The following is a 21,731-nucleotide window of genomic DNA, read 5'->3' on the forward strand; positions in this document are numbered from 1 at the left end:
CGTAACATTGTATTATATACAAACTTGTCATATTTCTATGTAAATAGTTTCCTTCGTCTCTTCTTTCTCCCCTTTCATTAACCTCTTTATATTTCAGTTAAGGCCCGGCCTTGATGTGGACTTTTGTCTGTGACTGGAGCCTTCAACATAAAAAAAAGTGTAAACAAAATTGGGACACAGACAGTGTGTAAACAGACGAAGAATCTGAACTAACTCTTGCACAGTTTTAATTGTCAAGTAAATAAACTGTAAATTGACAGGTACACAGTTTGAACTGGCGGGTTTACAAGGTATAAACTGACAGGTAAACAGTATAAACTGATGAGTATGCAGTATATAAGTCGACTGGAAAAATGTAAACTGAAGGATAAAAGGTTTGATTGAACTCGTGGTATACAAAGTATAATTGAAGGCATAAAGTTTTCATTGCAAAGTCGAAGGGGGACACATGTGCACACATGCATAAGATATGAACAGATACAGCGACTACTGCGTCTTGCAATAGGCGGTAAAGTCGGTGCAAGTCGATACCAACGCCATCTGGCGAGGGGAACTGGAACCACCGATGCATGATTGAGGGGCCATGTCCTGCTCGAGTATTGGCAGTCTTTGAGTGGGATGTATAGTGACGATGGGAAGGTCGTGAATTATTACCTGCTCTTGTACATGCTTATGGGCATTGTTGACGGTGGGTGGTACCTTCCCCGTGAGCACGACTCGGTACGACCCTTGAACACGTCGGTACGACCCTTGGGCACAACGGTGCGACCCTTGAACACGACGGTGCGACCCTTGAACACGACGGTGCGACCCTTAAGCACAACGGTACGAGCTTTAAACACGACGGTACGACCCTTGAGCACGACGGTGCGACCCTTGAACACAACGAGACGAGACTTAAACACGACGGTACGACCCTTGAGCACGACGATACGACCCTTGAGCACGACGATACGACCCTTGAACACAACGAGACGAGACTTAAACACGACGGTACGACCCTTGAGCACGACGGTGCGACCCTTAAGCACAACGGTACGAGCTTTAAACACGACGGTACGACCCTTGAGCACGACGGTGCAACCCTTGAACACAACGAGACGAGACTTAAACACGACGGTACGACCCTTGAGCACGACGGTGCGACCCTTGAACACGAGACGAGACTTAAACACGACGGTACGACCCTTGAGCACGACGGTGCGACCCTTGAACACGAGACAAGACTTAAGCAAGGGGATACGACCCCTGAGCACGACGGTGCGACCCTAGGGTACGTGCGGTACCATGGCCTTTGACACGACTGTCTTAAAAGTTAGGTCAATAGCCAGGCCGGTATACCCAAAGGTCGTACCCCCGGTGCCCAGAGGTCGTCTCGCCATGTTCTGAGTTCAGATATAGATATAGCATAGCATAGCATAGCATAGCAGAGCCGAATGATTAACCGAGGGGGAAACAGTTATAGCAAGTATAGACCATTTGCTTCTTGGATCGACTGTATTGAACTGTGTGTGTTTCGTGTGACATACATAGAATCTATACGTACATGAAGTGAGCGCGCGCGCGCACACACACACACACACACACATATGGCGTGATGTGTATTACGAGGAAGTACGAGCCGAGTGCCATTAATATTTAAGTTGGTAATGATGGCACATGAATTACTAAACACACACACACACACACACACACACACACACACACAAATACCGTTTGCTTTTATTGCTGGAATTATTATGATTATTATTATTATTATTATTACTAATATTATTATTATTATTATTATTATTTTCATTACTGATATTTCTCTCTCTCTCTCTCTCTCTCTCTCTCTCTCTCTCTCTCTCTCTCTCTCTCTCTCTCTCTCTCTCTCTCTCTCTCTCTCTCTCTCTCTCTCTCATCCCCAATGTCCATCAACTTTTCATTATTTTTCAATCTGTCAATTTCTTTTCATCAGCCCCCATCCCCCCCCCCCCAACCCCCATTTTCTTTCTCGTATATGTGTCATTGAAAACGGAGGCGCGCGCTGTGGCTCGGAAACACAGCGATGGGCGGAAAATCCCATATTCTGGCATGGTCCAGCATCTTATGTTATCTGGAGGTGGTTATAATTACCTGACTTTGGCACCGCGTCGGGGGGATTTGAGATTAATTGAGACGTCACGCTGATTGGATGGGTAGATTGGCCGGCTGGACCACTTGATTGGACCAGCGGTTGTTGTCTAGTTCGCGGGGTAGGCTTAAAGACCTCGAGTCGTTAGTTGATGTGGGATTGGCGATTGCCCCTGCTGTCTGGCTAGGTCGTTGGCTAGTTCGGTGGTTATGTGTCGATGTTCGTAAGTGTGGTTGGCTACCAACCCTCGGGTATGGCGAGACAAACCTGGCCCTAGTTCATGGTCTCGTAACGGTTCATGGTCTCGTAACAGTTCATGGTCTCGTAACGGTTCATGGTCTCGTAACGGTTCATGGTCTCGTAACGGTTCATGGTCTCGTAACGGTTCATGGTCTTTTAAACGGTTCGTGGTCTCGTAACAGTTCATGGTCTCGTAACGGTTCATGGTCTCGTAACGGTTCGTGGTCTCGTAACGGTTCATGGTCTCGTAACGGTTCATGGTCTCGTAACGGTTCATGGTCTCGTAACGGTTCGTGGTCTCGTAACGGTTCATGGTCTCGTAACGGTTCGTGGTCTCGTAACGGTTCGTGGTCTCGTAACGGTTCGTGGTCTCGTAACGGTTCGTGGTCTCGTAACGGTTTATGGTCTCGTAACGGTTCATGGTCTCGTAACGGTTCGTGGTCTCGTAACAGTTCATGGTCTTTTAAACGGTTCGTGGTCTGGTAACAGTTCATGGTCTCGTAACGGCTCGTGGTCTCGTAACGGTTCGTGGTCTCGTAACGGTTCATGGTCTCGTAACGGTTCGTGGTCTCGTAACGGTTCGTGGTCTCGTAACGGTTCGTGGTCTCGTAACGGTTCGTGGTCTCATAACAGTTCATGGTCTCGTAACATCTCGTTATCAGGTCTGCATTGATTTACATTAATCACTCGGTTCCCCTGGTTTTAGTGGCTTCAGAGGCCATTAAAAGGCCGCCAGCGTCGAAGTGTTACTTCACTGGTCGAAAGGTCTTTGAACACTTTCAAAAGACCATACAGACCCTCACGTCACATGAGGCACTTCAAGCCATCATAACAGAGCTGATATGCAATATAAACAGATGTAGACAAGTAAGTTTCCAACCGCCACATCATATATTCTATATATAATATGTATATATAAACATAAGAAGAAGAAAGACAGAGAAACTCAACCAAAGACATTTTGGACTACGAGACTATGAAAAAAAGATATATCAAAACGACGTCAAGTTAAACAAGACGTAATTGGTGAAGCTGAAGACAATAGGGAGAGATGAAAAAAAAAATTTATACGAACGAAAACCGAGACGCAATTAAAAGAAAACGTGACACTGGAGATCATCCTCAAGAATTCACGAGGGTTTTTTTGTTTCGCAAGTTGACAAAAAGAAAAAAAAATAGTTGCAGGTTATACACGAGCTGGGGAGGAGAAGAATAATGGCCACAGGATGACAGAGAAGGAAACTGTCTCGACACAATTTGTCAGGTCTCTGGGCCCAAGTCTAGCGAAAGCCTTTAATCGCCGCTAACTTTCCGGCATTAATAGCGGAGGGAAAATTAAAAAGTTTTGTGGAGGGGGGGAGATTATGGCGTCTTGCAGAGAGGGCGAGCCAGGCTGGTCCAGTCCGGTGGTCTCTGGTGATGTTTATGATACACACCCGACCCCCTTCCTCACTCCCATCAACCACCCCTCCCTCACCATCCCCATCATCCCCATCCCCCATCCCCTCCCTCAACGGTCCTTTTGCCCTCCTCCCTATTACCACTTCCCCACCCACCCATCACCCACCCATACCTCCTCTACGACGTGTGAATTGCTATTTGCAGGGCATCGCGGATTGATTGGTTGGTAAATAGACGGGAAACTGGGCCTTCAAAAGTCAGCTGCTGAGTTTGAAATTGTAGGGAAAGGTCAGGAGGTTCGTACACACACACACACACACACACACACACACACACACATCGGTTAGCGTTACTGACTGTAAGTCAGCACGGGTCAGCCCGAAGTCGGACCCGTATCGGTTCGAATCTTGAGTGTGGCAGTCGGCCTAAAGTCACCCCAGGTGTTCATCTTCCCCTCGGGGTTGGTCAACAAATGGGTGCCTGGCTTAGGCTGGAGGAAACTTTAATGGAACAGCATTGATTCGTGTATAGGGACCCACTGTGTCTTGTTTATACGTACGGAAACCGTATTTTGACCAGGCCAGTATTCAAGAGAAAAATAACGCGTCTGTAGTAATCACTATGCATTTTATCTTTTATCTCATGATTTGAACACCTGCAGCCTAAGGGTACGACCCATGACCACGACGGTTACGACCCATGACCACGACGGTTACGACCCATGAGCACGACGGTTACCAACCATGAGCACGACGGTTACGAACCATGAGCACGACTGTACGACCCATGACCACGACGGTTACGACCCATGGCTACGATGGCTGTGGTGACCCTTGACCTGATCGTTGAGGGGTCAGGGCGAAGGACAGGCCATCATGGCTTGCGAGAGTCGTTCCATCGTGCTTTAGAAATTAGGGTAGATTGGTAGATAAGTTGATAGATAAGAGAGAAATGTCTTTTCCTGGTTGTTGCTTGATGCTCTAGGCTATATTTACATGACCACCTGTGGGCAACACTGCATATAGCAACCTTTGGTAAGTTTTTCCCTCTGGTGCGCGCGGCCATTTTAGCTGTTCCATCTGCCTCCCTGCCTGGAATCCAGATTAAATTCGGGGCAGCGATCATGTGTATACCCAACTTTGTAGTGAAAAAGAAATACAACACGGAAAATATAGCATGTTTCCTCTTAAGATTGGGACGTCTGTCGTCACAGGAATATAATGATAATAATGATGAAAGGAAAAACTATCACTTTTACGGAACTTTTACGGAAGGAAAAGTCTGAGGCAAACTTATCTTGCATACAGGTCCCCAGTCGCTACTTAAACAGACTTATGTACGCGAAGCTTCATGGATAGGGTACCGGTGTTTGCTTGAACCATTGGTGTAGCCGAAGAAATTGTTTTGTAGGTAGCCAAGGCTTATGAGAGAGAAAAAAAAAATGGTGTAGGGAATACATTACCAGATGAATATCTACTTAAGAGTTAAGTTCTACTTTACACGTTCAAGACACCAGGAGGTGGGTGGGCTTCAGGGAGGCGACCAGAATGAAGCCACGCGGTCTTGTGTATCGGCCCTGGGGGAATGGCTTCGAAAAGTTACACACATGGACTGATGACGAGGGTCAGAATTTACATGAAAAGCGTGAAACTTCTTCCTGCGCTCAGCTCTCTCTCTCTCTCTCTCTCTCTCTCTCTCTCTCTCTCTCTCTCTCTCTCTCTCTCTCCTTCTTTGTACCCACAAGAAATGAATTCATGGTTTTTGGATATAAAAATAAAAAGAAACATTGCTCTGGGTATGATGGCCTGGCTTTTGACATAATCCTTGCAGTTAGGGGTCAGAGGTCACACCAACGTATCCCACGTGTCGAACCGTCGTACTCACGCGTCGCACCGATACATCCAATCGGCTCGTCATATTTCCGATACGTCAGTCACTGGCTGTTGAAACGTGCATATATTAAGGTCATGTAATCCAGGACGGGGTGAGGGGGGGTGGTTGGAAGTAGTCAAAGGTCACGCTGGACGCCTCCTGTCTTAACTTGGACATGGCTCTGCTAAGGTCAGACCCTCATATGACCGAGAACAACCCAGGGATCACGTGCAATTGCACCTCCGTACAACACCTGCTTAACATAGCCTGGAATGTCTTGTGTTGCATATTTCACTCACTCTTGCATGTAATTATGTAAAGCTAACCTTTTGCACGGCGGGTATTTAGGTACAGATGAACGTCGTCAGGTTCCAAAGGTTACCTCAACCATGTTCAAGTGGGTGCGGCATCATCATAAAAAAAAAAAAGTCAGTTTTCTTCAATTTAATTAGAGAGCTTCGTCCACGCCAACTGTAAGGCGGTATCTGGCAACTGCAGCGACAGCTTGGCTGGCTGTTACCCTCAGCAGTTCGTCCGTCACTCAGCTTTTCTTAATGTTTAAGTTGTCTTGATTGGCAGCAGTAAAGGCCGGGGCCGGAGCTATAACACGTACGACATATTGGAGGTCGATGCAGGACAATATGAAAGTGAATATAATATGTACTACGGCGGTGGGAGTGCCGAGGGGTTGGTGTTTACACCCGTGGACACAGCGCTGCCATTATGAAACCTTCAGGCGTACCAACATTCCCGGACGATTTACACACAACACGGAGGGGTTGTTATTTTCATTAAGACCGCTCAACAACACCGGTATCGATTTCGAAACATATTGGTTAGGCATGAAAAAGAAATGGGTTTACTTCGCCTTTCACTAGGAGAGAATATTCTGAACGAAAATAGCCTTGTTTTCAGCCACGTTCGTGTATTTTCTTTTTATTAAGTTTTCCCTTGCATTGTACTCTACATAGCGAAAATACACTTGAATTTTCGCCAAGAACTTCCTACGTCTCCGCATCCCAGAAAAAGACACGAGACTCAGTGATTTCGTGAACTTGAAAGAGATTCAGATTTCTATAGTTAATTTTCAAGAGAACAGGGACTCGTCCACATTAGGTGAGGTGCTTGAAATATGGCAGTACAGTACCACTTGTAACTGGCTGTGCAGGGGTCTGTAGATTGCCCAATAAAAAGAAAATTTAAAGATTAAATTGGAGATGGACGAATGAAGCGAAAAAGATTTTGAGTGCTTGAGGGGGGGGGGGGACTGAACATGCAGGAGGGTGATAGGCGTGCACGGGATAGAGTCTAATCACAGCGATGTGGTATATATGGGGCGACGTGCTTTGGTGAACTGACCTGAACAAAGGTATATGAAGCAGCCATAAACCATAGAAAGGTCTGTGGGGCTTGGCTTTGGTTGGAGCATCGGTGCATAACACACATGAGAGCTGGAGAATGGATGTAAGCAGATGAGGCCTCTTCTTCGTCTGTCCCTGGCGATAAACACACTTGCCTCACACAGATTATCTTCAGATATCCTTATCCAAGTCCCTCTCAGGCAGGGTTCGAGCCCCTCGTACCGTTAGTCGCTTTGGAGATCATTGCCCTCACCCCCTCACTGTACCGTTGTACCGAGGGTCATGCAGGTCGCGACAGGAAGTGTACCATGCATACTTAACCTTGTTACTAATATTAGATGATTAATCAAAACTTTTAAAAAGGTTGTGTCCCGGTAAAAAGTGAAGCGGATTGTCTGAAAGTTGACCAATTTCATGGGTGAGGCTTGTCGAGGGTTCGATACCCGTGACCCTTGTGTGGGAAGGCGGGACGACACATGGACACGTATTGTAACTTAACCCTTCAAGATAACACTGTTGGAGTTCGATCACAAACCCTTCGAAGTAGATAACCCGCGATAACGACCTATTTCAGGGACATGACATCGATAACAAGGTTATTGACTGTTAACAGTATCTTAACAACAGTGGGGGGGGGATTGTTGTGGTTACCCCTATAACAACAAGATAACAACCGTAGGTTGTTATTTCGTCAGGAGTCTGATGCTCTGTGCATGCCACAATACCTTCCCAAACCACCACACACTCCCCACATACAACTCGCCAGGTTTGCTCAGTTCATCTGGCATTCGAAATATTCCCTTCTGTCCCGTTGCTACATATATATACCAGGGCTTTACTTAGGCATTATCCAGGCCATGCGCACCTCACCTTCAGCATCACAGACGTACATCGTCTCACCTGACGTATTAACGATGCAGGGACGTACTCAAAGATAGTGAAATGTTTGGAGGGATTAAGGGACTACTGTACGAGAGGTTGTATGTACGTGAACAACTGTACGAGGGGTTGTTTGTACGCGAACCACTGTACGGGGGTTGTTTGTACGCGAACAACTGTGCGGGGAGTTGTTTGTACGCGAACCACTTTACGGGGGGTTGTTTGTACGACACGTTCATGGTCTTTCTTCATTATGGTGTGTTTACGTTTGAACGGTGTTCTGTGTGAGAGGAAAGCGAGAGTTTTGTTTTGATTCTTCTTCTGCGTATGTGAAGAAAACGGGATCATAGGTGCTCCTAAAAACTGTATTTTATCATCAAAATGTTCGAGACGGTTCTCTCTTGTCTCGGGTTGAATGGCTGATATGAAGACACATGCGTTTATTTAAACGTTAGCACGTTATTCATCATTATCATTTGGTAGTAGTAGTAGTAGTAGTAGAATCATTATTGCTATTATCATTATTGTTATTATCATTTTTATCATTATTTTTATCATTATTATCATTATTATTATTATCAGTTATTAGATAACGCGGACTGATAAGGCTGGTGTGTCCTCAGGTGGTGCAGGAGTACGAGCGGGCTGTTATCTTCCGGTTAGGCAGACTGCTTCAGGGCGGCTCCAGGGGCCCAGGTGAGTCACCCCCTCCCTCCCTCCCTCCCTCCCTTATCTCTCTCTCTCTCTCTTCTATATATATATATATATATATATATATATATATATATATGGGACAGTTAAAACGTTTTGCAAGCTCTATATATAGTATTATGTGGCAGAGATCTTTGACACGTATGTTCAAGAGGACTGTTTGCACGGTAATTAAAGTGATGTTTCACAAATGCCACATTATTTCCTGTTTACATATTAAGAAAAAAGAATATCATGAATCTTGGCATCTGAGAAGATTACAGATAATCAGAAACTCGAGCAAGTGTTCTGTATGTGTGTGTCGTACAAGGTGGCCCTCACCCAACGAAGGTGCTTGAGGGAGGAGGAACCATTTCCGTGTCTGGTGGCGGTCGGCCTAGCATGATGCTCGACCTGGGGATCATAACGTGGCCGCGAGAGTCTCGAGGATGACCCCCGGGTCAGGGTCAGCCTCCAGGTGGGTCAGACGAGGCACCGGCGGCCTAGGTCGAGGACCTGGTTATGGCCGATCGTCGCACGAACGAGGACGAAATGAGATGACGAACGAGGACGAAATAAGCTGACGAACGAAGACGAAACGAGCAGGGAAGATGGTGCGCTCGTGGATGAAGGTGATGCGAGGGAAGTTCCACGGTGTGTGAGGCCCAGTTAGCATCACTCCCCGTCGGGACGTCGAAGATGGGACTGGGATCCACCACTTGGGACCCCGAGATAAGCCCAAGTTCGACTCCATGGCGTGAGACCACCTGATACGAACGTCCTCAGTGAAGCTTCGAACGCAACCCTGCTCCGCCGCCTCGGGATCCCGCGATGCTCCAGGTTGCGTCCCTGTTGCCCGCCGGATTCGAACCTGGCGTGATATCGTCGACGGCTAATGGCGAAGGGAGGAATTTTAGACCAGAAGGATTGCGTCCCAGCTCCGCTGACGATGCGCCGGTCCACAAGGGCCGTATTACACAAGCTTAACTGTTTGTGCAGCTCTTCCCCAACACCTTTTTGTGGTCCTCCCTGCCTGCCTGGGCAGAGGCTTGGACACCCGCCTCGCCTGAGTGGCTGACAGAAACGACTGAAGCCTGGCTTGACCAGGGGTCGAAGGAGCGTCTTCAAGTACGGCATCGCGAGCTGGAGAAACATATGGTAACCAGATGCGGTAAGGTTCACTGGGGGTGATAGGGGAAAGACAAAGCATGAATTGCTTTTCTGCCTTTTCAGTACCTTCCTTGCAAAACATTTTTGACTGTCTCTTGTGTGTGTGTGTGTGTGTGTGTGTGTTTAAAGGTTATTGTAAATATAATCGTAGTTCAGTATGGAGCAGTGATGATAAATGTATAAATTATACATAATTTATCATCGTTCTTCCCTTAGCAATATTGAGAACGTTAGGATCTATATGTACAAGTGGTAGGCTGTGTTTAACACAGCTGATGTTAACTGTGTTGAGTTTGCTTTGTTACGAGTAGAATGATCAAGTTATTTGTAAACATATTCATATAATGGAAATAGTATATATTTACATTTATGATACATGTGCAGGAACAGGATTGATTTCATTATATGATTCTTACAATGTTTTAATCTACTAACATGTTACGTGAAAATGTCCAATTACAATTCAGTCATGTTGATGAAATGAGATTAATTTTCTCCCTAAGATATCTTGAACTGGTATCTTGAACTGCCTTGTTCAACGAGCTATCATCACAGTCCCTCTTGCAGGAGGGGGTAACTCAAGCTCTTTACAGGCGAGGGGCGGAGGACCTGGTGCTGAGCGTGGAGGCGCCCGTTCTCCGGTGCCAGCCCTGGCCAAGACCCCGATCATCTGACATGTTCTAGTTTCTCTTCCAGAGTCGACGAAGATAAGCCCTTGAGAGGGCTGGGAGGGGAGGCTTCTGGGAGGGAAGGAATGGGGATGATAGGAAGGGGAGGACTGAGGTCCCGATGCAGACTTGTTCCAGTTGGATGACACTCCTACTGCACCTCCTCCCCGCCTCTCATTCCCCCCCATCATATCTTGTACCTGTGTTTGAATCAGACCAACTTGTGTGTCTCCCCCAACAGGAATCTTCTTCATCTTGCCATGCATTGAGTCCTACTCAAAGGTAGACTTGAGGACCAGTGTATTTGACGTTCCTCCCCAAGAGGCAAGTTGAGGGGCCGCTGTTCTGCTAAGGGCGACGCCCCCAGAGTGTCAGACATGTTCTTATCTTTGACCAGTTTGTGGAAACTTATCTTGTTGAGCAGACAGAACACCTACACATTTTATCTCTCCATATCTCTCTCTCTTCCCCCCAATGTGTTCCCCACTGACGCTGGTGTTCTGTCTAGTCAGCGCCAGGCATGCCCGTCCACTCTGGCAAGCAAGAGAATACTCGAAAGCTCTCCACTATGGAGGGAGGTACCATTGCTAGTCACGATGGTGCGCTGTGTCGTACTTCACTCCGCCTCGAGCACGACGGTACGGCCCTCGGGTATGATGGCCAGGACCTCTGACCCCATCATCCTCGTCTTCGTCCGTGGTCGTGCCGTCGTGCTCAGAGGCCATCGCTGTCGAGTCCAGTCGGTTGACTGGAGGTGGCACGTCAGCGTTGGCTGGCCGGAACACTTGTGGTACCGGAGGGCAGTGTATACCATCACGTTACTTCCCCTGCCTCAATAACAGACACCACACCTCTCACCATCACCTGGAACTCTTCTCCTCCTCCTCTACTACCTCCGTCTCTCTCTCTCTCTCTCTCTCTCTCTCTCTCTCTCTCTCTCTCTCTCTCTCTCTCTCTCTCTCTCTCTCTCTCTCTCTCTCTCCTTTTTTTTATGTATATGATTCTAAGTAGCACTTGAGGCCTGGTAGCCATCTTGTAGAGACAGATGAGCATCGCTTGTCCTTTCCTCCGGAGCGCATGCGTAGCAGGATGTGAGTGTGCACCGCTGTGGTGGCTGCCTGTCCGGTGCATGACTTATGTAAAGCCGTCGGGAGGAAGATCCCCCTCGGGATATCCCAGGGCCTTGCCCTTCGTCATGAGAACACGTAGGACGTTAGTGCCCTTCCTCCTCCTCCTCCCCCACCCCTCACCCCCTCTCTTTGACTGCAGTCACAATCCAAATAGTGTTTTTATTTTCTTTCTCACTGTCTTTCTTTCACTCAGCTGACTTTCAGAGCATGATACTGGAAGGGAACCCTTCTCGCTCTCTCTCTCCTGACACCCGGCCCGCCAACCTCCCCCTGTTCAAGTGCTAACGTCACTCCCCTTTTTCCAGTGAAGGACACCCAGGGTTAGGGCCCCTGTGTGTGTGTCTGTCAGACGTGAGGAAGGCCGCCGCGAGGGTAGCAAGGAACACTGTGTTCCAGCGTCGTCTGAGCGTCTTATGTCTCCTCCCTCCCTCCTCTCTCCCTCCTCGCCTTCCATGATCACAGACTACTGTTGTCTCCCTCCCTCACTCCCTCCGTCTCCTTATCTCTCTCTCTCCCTCCCTGTGGGAACATCCCCCAAAGTCTGCCTCATGTTCGAACCTCCTCACAATGTATCCCTCTCTCTCTCCTCACGACCCAGCCCCACTGCTGCATCCCTCCATTCCCCCTTCCCACCTCGACCCTTCACCATCCCTCAGTCTTCCATCCTGTCTACCATTTACCCCAGCATGGCGGTGGTGTGTCCCCCCTCCCCCAAGTCTTGCTCCCCCTTGTCCCCATCTTCGGCCCGTGGTGGCAGGAGCACCACCCTGCTAAGCTCACACACACACACCCTCCCATAAATTTCCCCCCTCCCCAACACCCCTTCCACATTATCTTGCACCGTTCCTCACTACATGGCATTTTGCAGGCATATTTTTCACGCTTCCTTGTATAGAGTCTTACCGAAAAGTGGACCTGAGGACTGTAACATTTGACGTCCCTCCGCAAGAGGTGGGTGACCCCCTCTCCTTACATTCTCTAGCCATCCTCCTCCTCCTCCACCCACCTACCCACCCTCCCTCACCCTCCTCTCTCTCTCTCTCTCTCTCTCTCTCTCTCTCTCTCTCTCTCTCTCTCTCTCTCTCTCTCTCTCTCTCTACGTATTTGCTCGGCCCAAGTCTCCGACACCGATCCTCTATACAGTAGATGTTAGCAGCCAGCATCCTTGATACAGGGATGAGATGCTGATGGTTCCCCCACGCCCCCGCCCCTCCTCCCTTCTTCTCCCCTCCCCCCCCCACCCCCCTCTAGCTTGGCCGGCCGCCACCCCCCCAGCCCGCCCGCCCGCCCCTCCCACGCTAGCCTCGACAGACTTGGTCTATCACCCACGCTAATCCCACCCTGTGTGTTGGCCAGAGACCAGCGTACCTATCACTCAAGAGGAATGTCTTCATTTTGGTTTCTAGATCTTATGATTTCTGTTGATGCTCGAGCGCGAGTCCTTGGCTCCTTTCTTTGCCCTTTACCTCCAGCTTTTTGCCTCTGTTTCCAGCAGTGTGTGAGGACTGGTCTGTGCCACTTCGTAAGAGAGAGAGAAAAAAAAAAGAAAGACAATGCCAAATGCCATGTGCTTCACGGGGAGATCAGAGTAGCACTGTGTGTGTGTGTGTGTGTGTTGTCATCTTGTGTTGTGGAAACCCCCACGTCGGCAATCAACGGACCGCCGTCATACTCCCTCCCGTCTCGCACGCACCCCACCCATAAACCCCTCGCTTGGCTGTGTCTGGTCGCCCGTGTTTGTCACACATCCGCTTCCTTCCTTCCCTTCCGCTTCGACACCTCCTCCTTCGCCGAGACCTTCCTGCTTCTGTTCTGTGCATGCGACCCTGTGCATGTCAGGTCTCCTGTCTGCCTGTGCATGATCCTGACCAGGACCACAGCTCCTATCCTCTCCCCACCCCCACCCACCACCCCCCTCCACCAGCCACTGTCCTTCCACGAGTTCATAATGTAATTTGCACTTTGTCTTCTGTGGATTTTATATTGTATTGTCCATGCGTATATACTGTATTGTCCATGCGTATATACTGCATTGTCCATGCGTATATACTGTATTGTGTATATACTGTATTGTCCATGCGTATTTACTGTAATGTCCATGCGTATATACTGTATTGTCCATGCGTATATACTGTGATGTCCATGCGTATATACTGTGATGTCCATGCGTATATACTGTAATGTCCATGCGTATATACTGTGATGTCCATGCGTATATACTGTGATGTCCATGCGTATATACTGTGATGTCCATGCGTATATACTGTAATGTCCATGCGTATATACTGTATTGTGTATATACTGTATTGTCCAAAAAAGAGTTAACTACTAACTGTTCTTTATCACCTGTTTCACCATTTATCTCTAGCACCGCCACCACACCCACCAAGCTTTCTCCACCACAACCACCAGCCATCTCCAGCACCGCCACCATACCCACCAAGCTTTCTCCAACACTGCCACTATACCCAACAGCCATCTCCAGCACCGCCACCATACCCACCAGTTGTCTCCAACAGCCACACCACACCCATTAGTCGTCTCCAACACAACCACCACATACACCAGCCTTCTCCAACATAGGCCTTGATATCATAGACAGCATTGTATATCGTTGTTATATCATACATAGCATTATATAGACGATATCAAACATAGTATTAGAGATTGATATATGTAGAATTATAGGCCATGATGTATAGCATTATAGACCAATGTATATCATACATAGCATCATATACCACGATATATCATACATAACATTATAGACCACGATATATCATACATAGCATTATAGACCACGATATATCATACATAGCATTATAGACCACGATATATCATACATAGCATTATAGACCACGATATATCATACATAGCATTATAGACCACGATATATCATACATAGCATTATAGACCACGATATATCATACATAGCATTATAGACCACGATATATCATACATAGCGTTATAGACCACGATATATCATACATAGCATTATAGACCACGATATATCATACATAGCATTATAGACCATGATATATCATACATAGCATTATAGACCACGATATATCATACATAGCATTATAGACCACGATAGGTCATACATAGCATTATAGACCACGATATATCATACATAGCATTATAGACCACGATAGGTCATACATAGCAGTATAGACCACGATATATCATGCATAGCATTATAGACCACGATATGTCATACATATTATAGACCACGATATATCATATAGCAGTATAGACCACGATATATCGTATATAGCAGTATAGACCGCGACATCTTACCATGATACCATTATAGACCTCGATATCAAACGATGTTATCCTAGATAGCATCATAGACCTAGATATCATTGCATGATAGACCCCTACATGTAACCATCATAACACCATAGATAACAGAGAACACTGCGAGTGTAGTGGTACAGAGGCAAACCTAGGATGTAAGGAGAGGTGTGGTGACCTCACTCTTGCCTCCTGCCGTAGTTAAGAGTCCTCCTCCCTGGCGTCCGGGCAGGTGTTGACCAAGGACTCGGTGACGGTGAGCGTGGACGCCGTGGTGTACTACCGCGTGAGCAACGCCACCGTCAGCGTAGCCAACGTGGAGAACGCCCATCACTCCACGCGGCTCCTGGCCCAGACGACGCTCAGGAACATGTTGGGCACCAAGAACCTGCACGAGATCCTTGGCGACAGAGAGTCAATTTCGTGCGACATGCAGGTGTGTACTGGGGCACGGGGTGTGTGTGTGTGTGTGTGTGTGTGTGTGTTGGTTGCAACTTCAGTTACAGGATAAGGAAGTCGGATAACCGTAGACAACTGACTCTTAAAATCAAATCGGTCGTCGAGTTTGAAACTAAACAGTTGCCAGAATGTGTTCTAAACGTGTATAGGTAACTCCTTGAACCGCTGTTATTGGTCAATCATTCGACAGCTTAACAACCCAGTTGTAGAGAAAGTAGTGGTACTTACCCTCACTCGAAGTCAGAGGTTCGCCCTCGAGCTTGTTTTCATCACTACACCTCAGATTAGGTTTGCCCACCACTGAATACTGTAGTTCCTTAGTTCGACACTGTCATACTCTCTGACAATATAGATATATTCTTAGTGCTGGTGGCACCTATATGTCTGTCATACTGTTTCGATATTAGCAAGTGTCACTACATTGTGCAGTCCAGGTTTAAGATCAGCTTTGACCAAGAGCAAGACACCACTGGCATTGTTTGGTAGGGTTAACCCTGGAATTGTACACTCGACAAGGAATGATTTTTCCCTCTAATGCACTTGTCAAGCCTAATGCAACTGTGTACGTTCAGTTACTGTGGCCGTTCTGTGAGCCTGTGTGGACGTTCAGTGAGTCAGTGTGAACATAAATTCACTCTTAATTATGAATGTTCAAAGACTTGTAATATTAATGTTTATATACATACAGTGTGAGGTGATATTAGAAGTTGACGTTGAATCAATATGAAGTTTAAGACAACATGTAATAAGACAGTATGATCACCCACACGAGAGTCAGTATGAAGCACCTAGTATGTTTAAGTTGGAAGCTATATACAAACATCAATAGTAGTTAGGATGAACCAGTCAGTATTCGATACTGAAGGCTGAGAAGCTGTCTTAGTGTGTAAGGCTGCATGAAGGCACACTCACAGCTTGATGGAGGAAAGTGTGAGGACCACATGTAGGGAGGGTGGGGGCCCCCCAGTCTACTATATGAGCACGTCCTCAAGATGCACCAAGCACCACCACCTCCGCCACAGGCACCACCGTCAGGAGCACCGTGATGGCGACCACGTAGCTCGTTTACAATGGTGCATCCTTACAGGGCTCGCTGGACACCTCCACCGACAGCTGGGGTATCATGGTAGAACGCGTCGAGCTGTAAGTACAGAGAGAGTGTTCCAAGTCTCTGAGTTTCTGGCTGAGGGAACATGTGTGTGTGTGTATGTAGGAGGGAGGAGGAGGGGTTCTTCCACAGGGTTAGCGGCTGGGACCACTTCTGGTCGAGGGGGTTCGACAAGTGGGGCACCTGGAGCCGCCTTAGCTTATGGGTCTTGTACATCCAAGATGTAAAAAGAAATTGAAAAATGCAGCTCAGAAGAACAAGTTGAGGCAGTTAACATCTCTATTGTAGAAGGAAATTCACTTCTGTCCTTTTACCTTTATATTGAACACACATGTTCCCCAGCAACACTTAGTACTTTTAAGTATTTTCATGTACTTTTGATTCCTCCAGTGTTCCCCGGACTGACAGCACCAACCCCTTCATCATTTCAGGGAGTCTTAGACGATGCCACCGAGAACTGGGGCATTAAAGTGGAGAGGGTTGAAATGTGAGTACTGATGGTGGGAGCCTGGATGGGCCGACCCCTCCCTGCTGACACTCTCCCTCTGCTTCCTCCTGCCTGTGTCGTAGGCAAGACCTGGTCAGAATAGATGGTCATCAAGGCCAAGATGAGCATCAGGGCTTAAAAATCCATCACAGACTTTGAGACGTGTAGCTAGACACGAGATATGGCGTGGTCAGGCCGTCAGAGATGTGGACAATGACTTGAAATTTGTGGCTGGAGTTTCAGCCTCACTGGGCTTCAGGTGTGTGGGAGGGCGGGAGATATACATCAGAGGGTGTGGATGACTCGAGTCGTCTTACGGGACATGACATACAAGGCCTGAGATGTCGTACGTCTTGAGGCTACTCACTGACATCGAGTTGTGTGACGTCTTCTCGTAGCAGGACATGAGAGGTGTGGTGTTGCGAGACGGAAGACTTACTATGTGTAGCAGAATTTTGACACGTTAGGCAGATGTCGGGTGTGTTGCATCAATTGAGATGTGGAGGTGAACTTGACATGTATATAGAGTATGTAGGAGAACCTAATTAGTACAGCAGAAGTTGAGAGTACGTAGAGGAACGTCATGATGTTCTCGGCTTCTGTGACGTCCTGCCTCAGGTGCTGTGATGTGAAGCAGGGGTTCAGCAGACACACGGCAGAGCCCCAGTCACGTGGGTAAAGAGAGTGTAGAGGAAGTGTACAGGATGAGTGTCCAGCAAGGGTCGGCCCAGCCTGACGCAACCCCACTGCTTACCCTCCTTAAGCCTGTAGCAGAGACGCCAGCCCGCATGTCTCCCCACCTCGTCCCTCTCCCAGGCCATGCTTCTCTCTTTCCCTCAATTCTGATGTGTTTTCTCCCCAGTTTGGTAGCCCTCACCTCTGCCATAAGACCTTGGTCTTTGCTTACTTAGTAGTTAGCAGGGAACCTCTTGCAAGTATTATCAGAAGCGAGTGAAAGAATGTATTCCCCTTAGATGTGGCTTCAGTGCGTTGTTATTCTTGAAATACAGAATTCACATAATTCTTATGAATAGAAAACTTCAAACTGCTCTGGGCTGTATGACTGTACCATGAACGCGTTCGGTAAATCATGTTTTTCTTGAACTAGATCATTAATATGGTCAGTGGCTTTCCCAACTGTATGAGGCCATTACTGTATAGTTCAACCGCAGTTGAACATATGATTAACCTGGGTACTTACCAAGGTTTAGTCTTTGTATTTTGTGAACATGTCATTACCCATGGCTAAACACTTGTAAGAACTGGGCCACCTTGGTCCTGGGGTAAGACACACCCACCCTGCTTACACATCATGCTCCGGGGGTTGGAGTCGAAGTCACACAGCCGACGCTGGTCTAATCGACCGACCTGTGAGAATTGTTTACCACAGGGACCAGACACCATCCTGTTATAACTCAGACAACACCTGTGTGGTGTAAAAATGCCCAGACGAGCCATGGCGAAGGTCTTGAAACCCACGGGTCTTTTAATGTCATATCACATAGTCCCCCCTAAACCTCATGGCTTACGTTTTCTCTCAAGCCGTACCGACGCGTTTTCTTTGTACGCCAGCTTTATAGATAGGTATAGCAAATAAATGATACGTTTTCAGAGTGCATAAACCTACGTAATATTTTCTAAATCTTTCCTAGACAGTGAAATAGTTTTTAAGAGTGTCTTATATTGAATACTTAATTTTATCAGGTTTTAAGGTGCATGCGAACGGACATTTTCTTTCCTCTTCCTTTAGTTATAGGGACTCATCGTTGGTACCATAATGTTATCAGATATATTCGATCAACAACCTCACAAAGTTTCATCATTCTCAGAATTATATTGATATGTCATTTCTTTAAACAAAGGGGGATTTCTCAGGTAGTTTCCCTTGAAAACATATAGGTTACGTTTTCTCTAAAGCCATACTGCCTCGTTTTCTTTGTATAGCTGCTCCTACAGTTAGGTGTAGCAAATAAATTGTACATTCCCAATGTGCACAAACCGACGGTATATCTTCTAAATCTTTCTGGAACAGATGAAATTTTCATTCATTGTTCTCATTTTCTTTAAATTGATTTCATCAGCGAAAGAATATTTATAAAATGTAGACGGCCCATATTTTCCCCTCCTTCAATGATGTGACTCACTATTGCTGTCGTAATATTTTCAGATGCGTTCGTTCAAAGTGTTCATGGTCGATGCTTCCATGATGTAAAGTCTTGATAGAACGAAATATTTTGACAACTAACGAACCATTGATTCCGATATCAGGAGTGTGTCTTAAGCTGACGACACTGAGCTACTGTGTTTCGAGCTGACTACGTTAAGCTAACAGAGTGTCGTAAGCTGACAGCACTAGTATGTCGTAGACTAACAGTACTACACTAGTATGTCGTCAGCTGACAACACTCTAGACCAATATGTCGGAAGTTGACAACACTAGACCAGTGTGTCGGAAGCTGACGACACAAGAAATATTTGGATTACATAACTCGATTTCCCATTTTATGTTAGCTCAAGAGTAGTTCACTGTGGATGCAACAGTAATTATAATCTTCATCATTCATCATTCAAATATGGAATCATAAAAAGTCGTTAACTTGTTTTTGTTCTTATACTAGACTTGGCGATGCTAGGCTAGGCAATGCTTGGCTAGGCTAGGCTAGGCTAGTTAAGGTATGTCTGAAGTAAATCTAACCTAACCTAACCTAACCTAACCTAACCTAACCTAACCTAACCTAACCTAACTTAAACGAAAGCCAAGCCTGAAACGATCCTCTCTCTCTCTCTCTCTCTCTCTCTCTCTCTCTCTCTCTCTCTCTATATATATATATATATATATATATATATATATATATATATATATATATATATATAATGGAACAGTTAAAGGAAAAGGACGAAAAAATGGAAAAAAAAAAAAAAAGCTTGAAGTGTTGTGAGAGGCGTGCGTGGCGGGCGACACTGACCTGCTGTACCAGACATTACTTAACCCACAATGTGGCAACCGTCCAGCAGCAGTAGGAGGCTCCACCAACCTGTGGTGTAGTGACCTGACCTCATACTACCCACGTATGACCTCCCCAGCAGACTCCACCAACCTGTGGTCTGACCTGACCTCATACCACCCTCGTATGACCTCCCCAGCAGACTCCACCAACCTGTGGTGTGGTGACCTGACCTCATACTACCCAAGTATGACCTCCCCAGCAGACTCCACCAACCTGTGGTGTGGTGACCTGACCTCATACTACCCAAGTATGACCTCCCCAGCAGACTCCACCAACCTGTGGTCTGACCTGACCTCATACCACCCACGTATGACCTCCCCAGCAGACTCCACCAACCTGTGGTCTGACCTGACCTCATACCACCCACGTATGACCTCCCCAGCAGACTCCACCAACCTGTGGTCTGACCTGACCTCATACCACCCTCGTATGACCTCCCCAGCAGACTCCACCAACCTGTGGTCTGACCTGACCTCATACCACCCTCGTATGACCTCCCCAGCAGACTCCACCAACCTGTGGTGTGACCTGACCTCATACTACCCTCGTATGACCTCCCCAGCAGACTCCACCAACCTGTGGTGTGACCTGACCTCATACTACCCTCGTATGACCTCCCCAGCAGACTCCACCAACCTGTGGTGTGACCTGACCTCATACTACCCTCGTATGACCTCCCATCGTACAGTTATTGTTCTGAAGTTAGAACACACACACAGTTCTGCAGAACCCATACCCGTCCTGTTCACCCTTAACTGAGCATATATACGCTTAATATTAACGATGGTGAACATGTACGCTTAATATTAACGATGGTGAACATATACGCTTGATATTAACGATGGTGAACATATACGCTTGATATTAACGATGGTGAACATATACGCTTGATATTAACGATGGTGAACATATACGCTTGATATTAACGATGGTGAACATATACGCTTGATATTAACGATGGTGAACATATACGCTTGATATTAACGATGGTGAACATATACGCTTGATATTAACGATGGTGAACATATACGCTTGATATTAACGATGGTGAACATATACGCTTAATATTAACGATGGTGAACATATACGCTTAATATTAACGATGGTGAACATATACGCTTAATATTAACGATGGTGAACATATACGCTTGAAATTAACGATGGTGAACATATACGCTTGAAATTAACGATCACGTTTGAAAATAGATACATGTGTGGAAGATTACGCCATTTGGTTACAATGATAATCATTTATAATTCACTTATTTCCTCTGGTACGATAACAAAATACATAAATAATTAAGATAATACATAAGGTGAATGATTAAGCTAGCAATTGATATAAAGAGAATCGTAGATTCTCTTTTGCTTCAGATATAACGTTGAAGTTACGTTACTTTTCACTGGTGATGAGACATACAACATTGCCACCAAGAGACCGTATTACGTAAGGTTACGTGCACCGTGCACGCACGGCGGGGTAACGCACTCACGAGCAGGGTGGGTGGAGAACATGGAGCTAAACCACCTTCCACCCGCTTCTCGAAGCACGACAGTCCACTGCTACAGCGACGCCATGGCGTCATGACTTCAGCGTTCGATAACATTGACTTCATGGCGTCATGACTTCAGCGTTCGATAACATTGACTTCATGGCGTCATGACTTCAGCGTTTGAACTTCAAAACATTTGCTTCAGTTAATAGGAGTTAGTTAAGGGCACACAGCAGCGGGGGGCGGCGTTGGTAAGGGGGGGGTTAAAGGGGGGAAGGAGGGGGTTACGTAAGTGACTAATGGCCAGACTTACGTAAGCAGAGCCCATGAGAGGGGTTAACGGGCGGAC

General features: G+C 46.7%; 1 protein-coding gene across 13 annotated transcripts in view; it reads left to right on the plus strand.

The window, feature by feature from the left end:
- LOC139755380 (band 7 protein AGAP004871-like) overlaps positions 1 to 21,731 on the plus strand; it is a 628,824-nt gene that overhangs the window by 595,323 nt on the left and 11,770 nt on the right. For 10 of the 13 annotated variants that reach the window (XR_011714087.1, XM_071673690.1, XM_071673698.1 and 7 more), the window contains 4 exons: positions 8,493 to 8,565; positions 10,639 to 10,721; positions 15,060 to 15,263; positions 16,826 to 16,881. Coding sequence is in view for 12 of the 13 variants with exons in the window: in XM_071673690.1 (XP_071529791.1) it covers positions 8,493 to 8,565; positions 10,639 to 10,721; positions 15,060 to 15,263; positions 16,826 to 16,881 (416 nt within the window). In the remaining variant the exon portion in view is untranslated. Of the gene's footprint in view, positions 1 to 8,492; positions 8,566 to 10,638; positions 10,722 to 12,395; positions 12,479 to 15,059; positions 15,264 to 16,373; positions 16,430 to 16,825; positions 16,882 to 21,731 lie in introns of all 13 variants that reach the window. The other 3 variants (XM_071673645.1, XM_071673636.1, XM_071673627.1) reach the window with 3 other exon arrangements.

The sequence above is a fragment of the Panulirus ornatus genome, chromosome 2 (assembly GCF_036320965.1).
Source record: "Panulirus ornatus isolate Po-2019 chromosome 2, ASM3632096v1, whole genome shotgun sequence".
In the NCBI taxonomy this organism is placed as follows: Eukaryota; Metazoa; Arthropoda; class Malacostraca; order Decapoda; family Palinuridae; genus Panulirus; species Panulirus ornatus.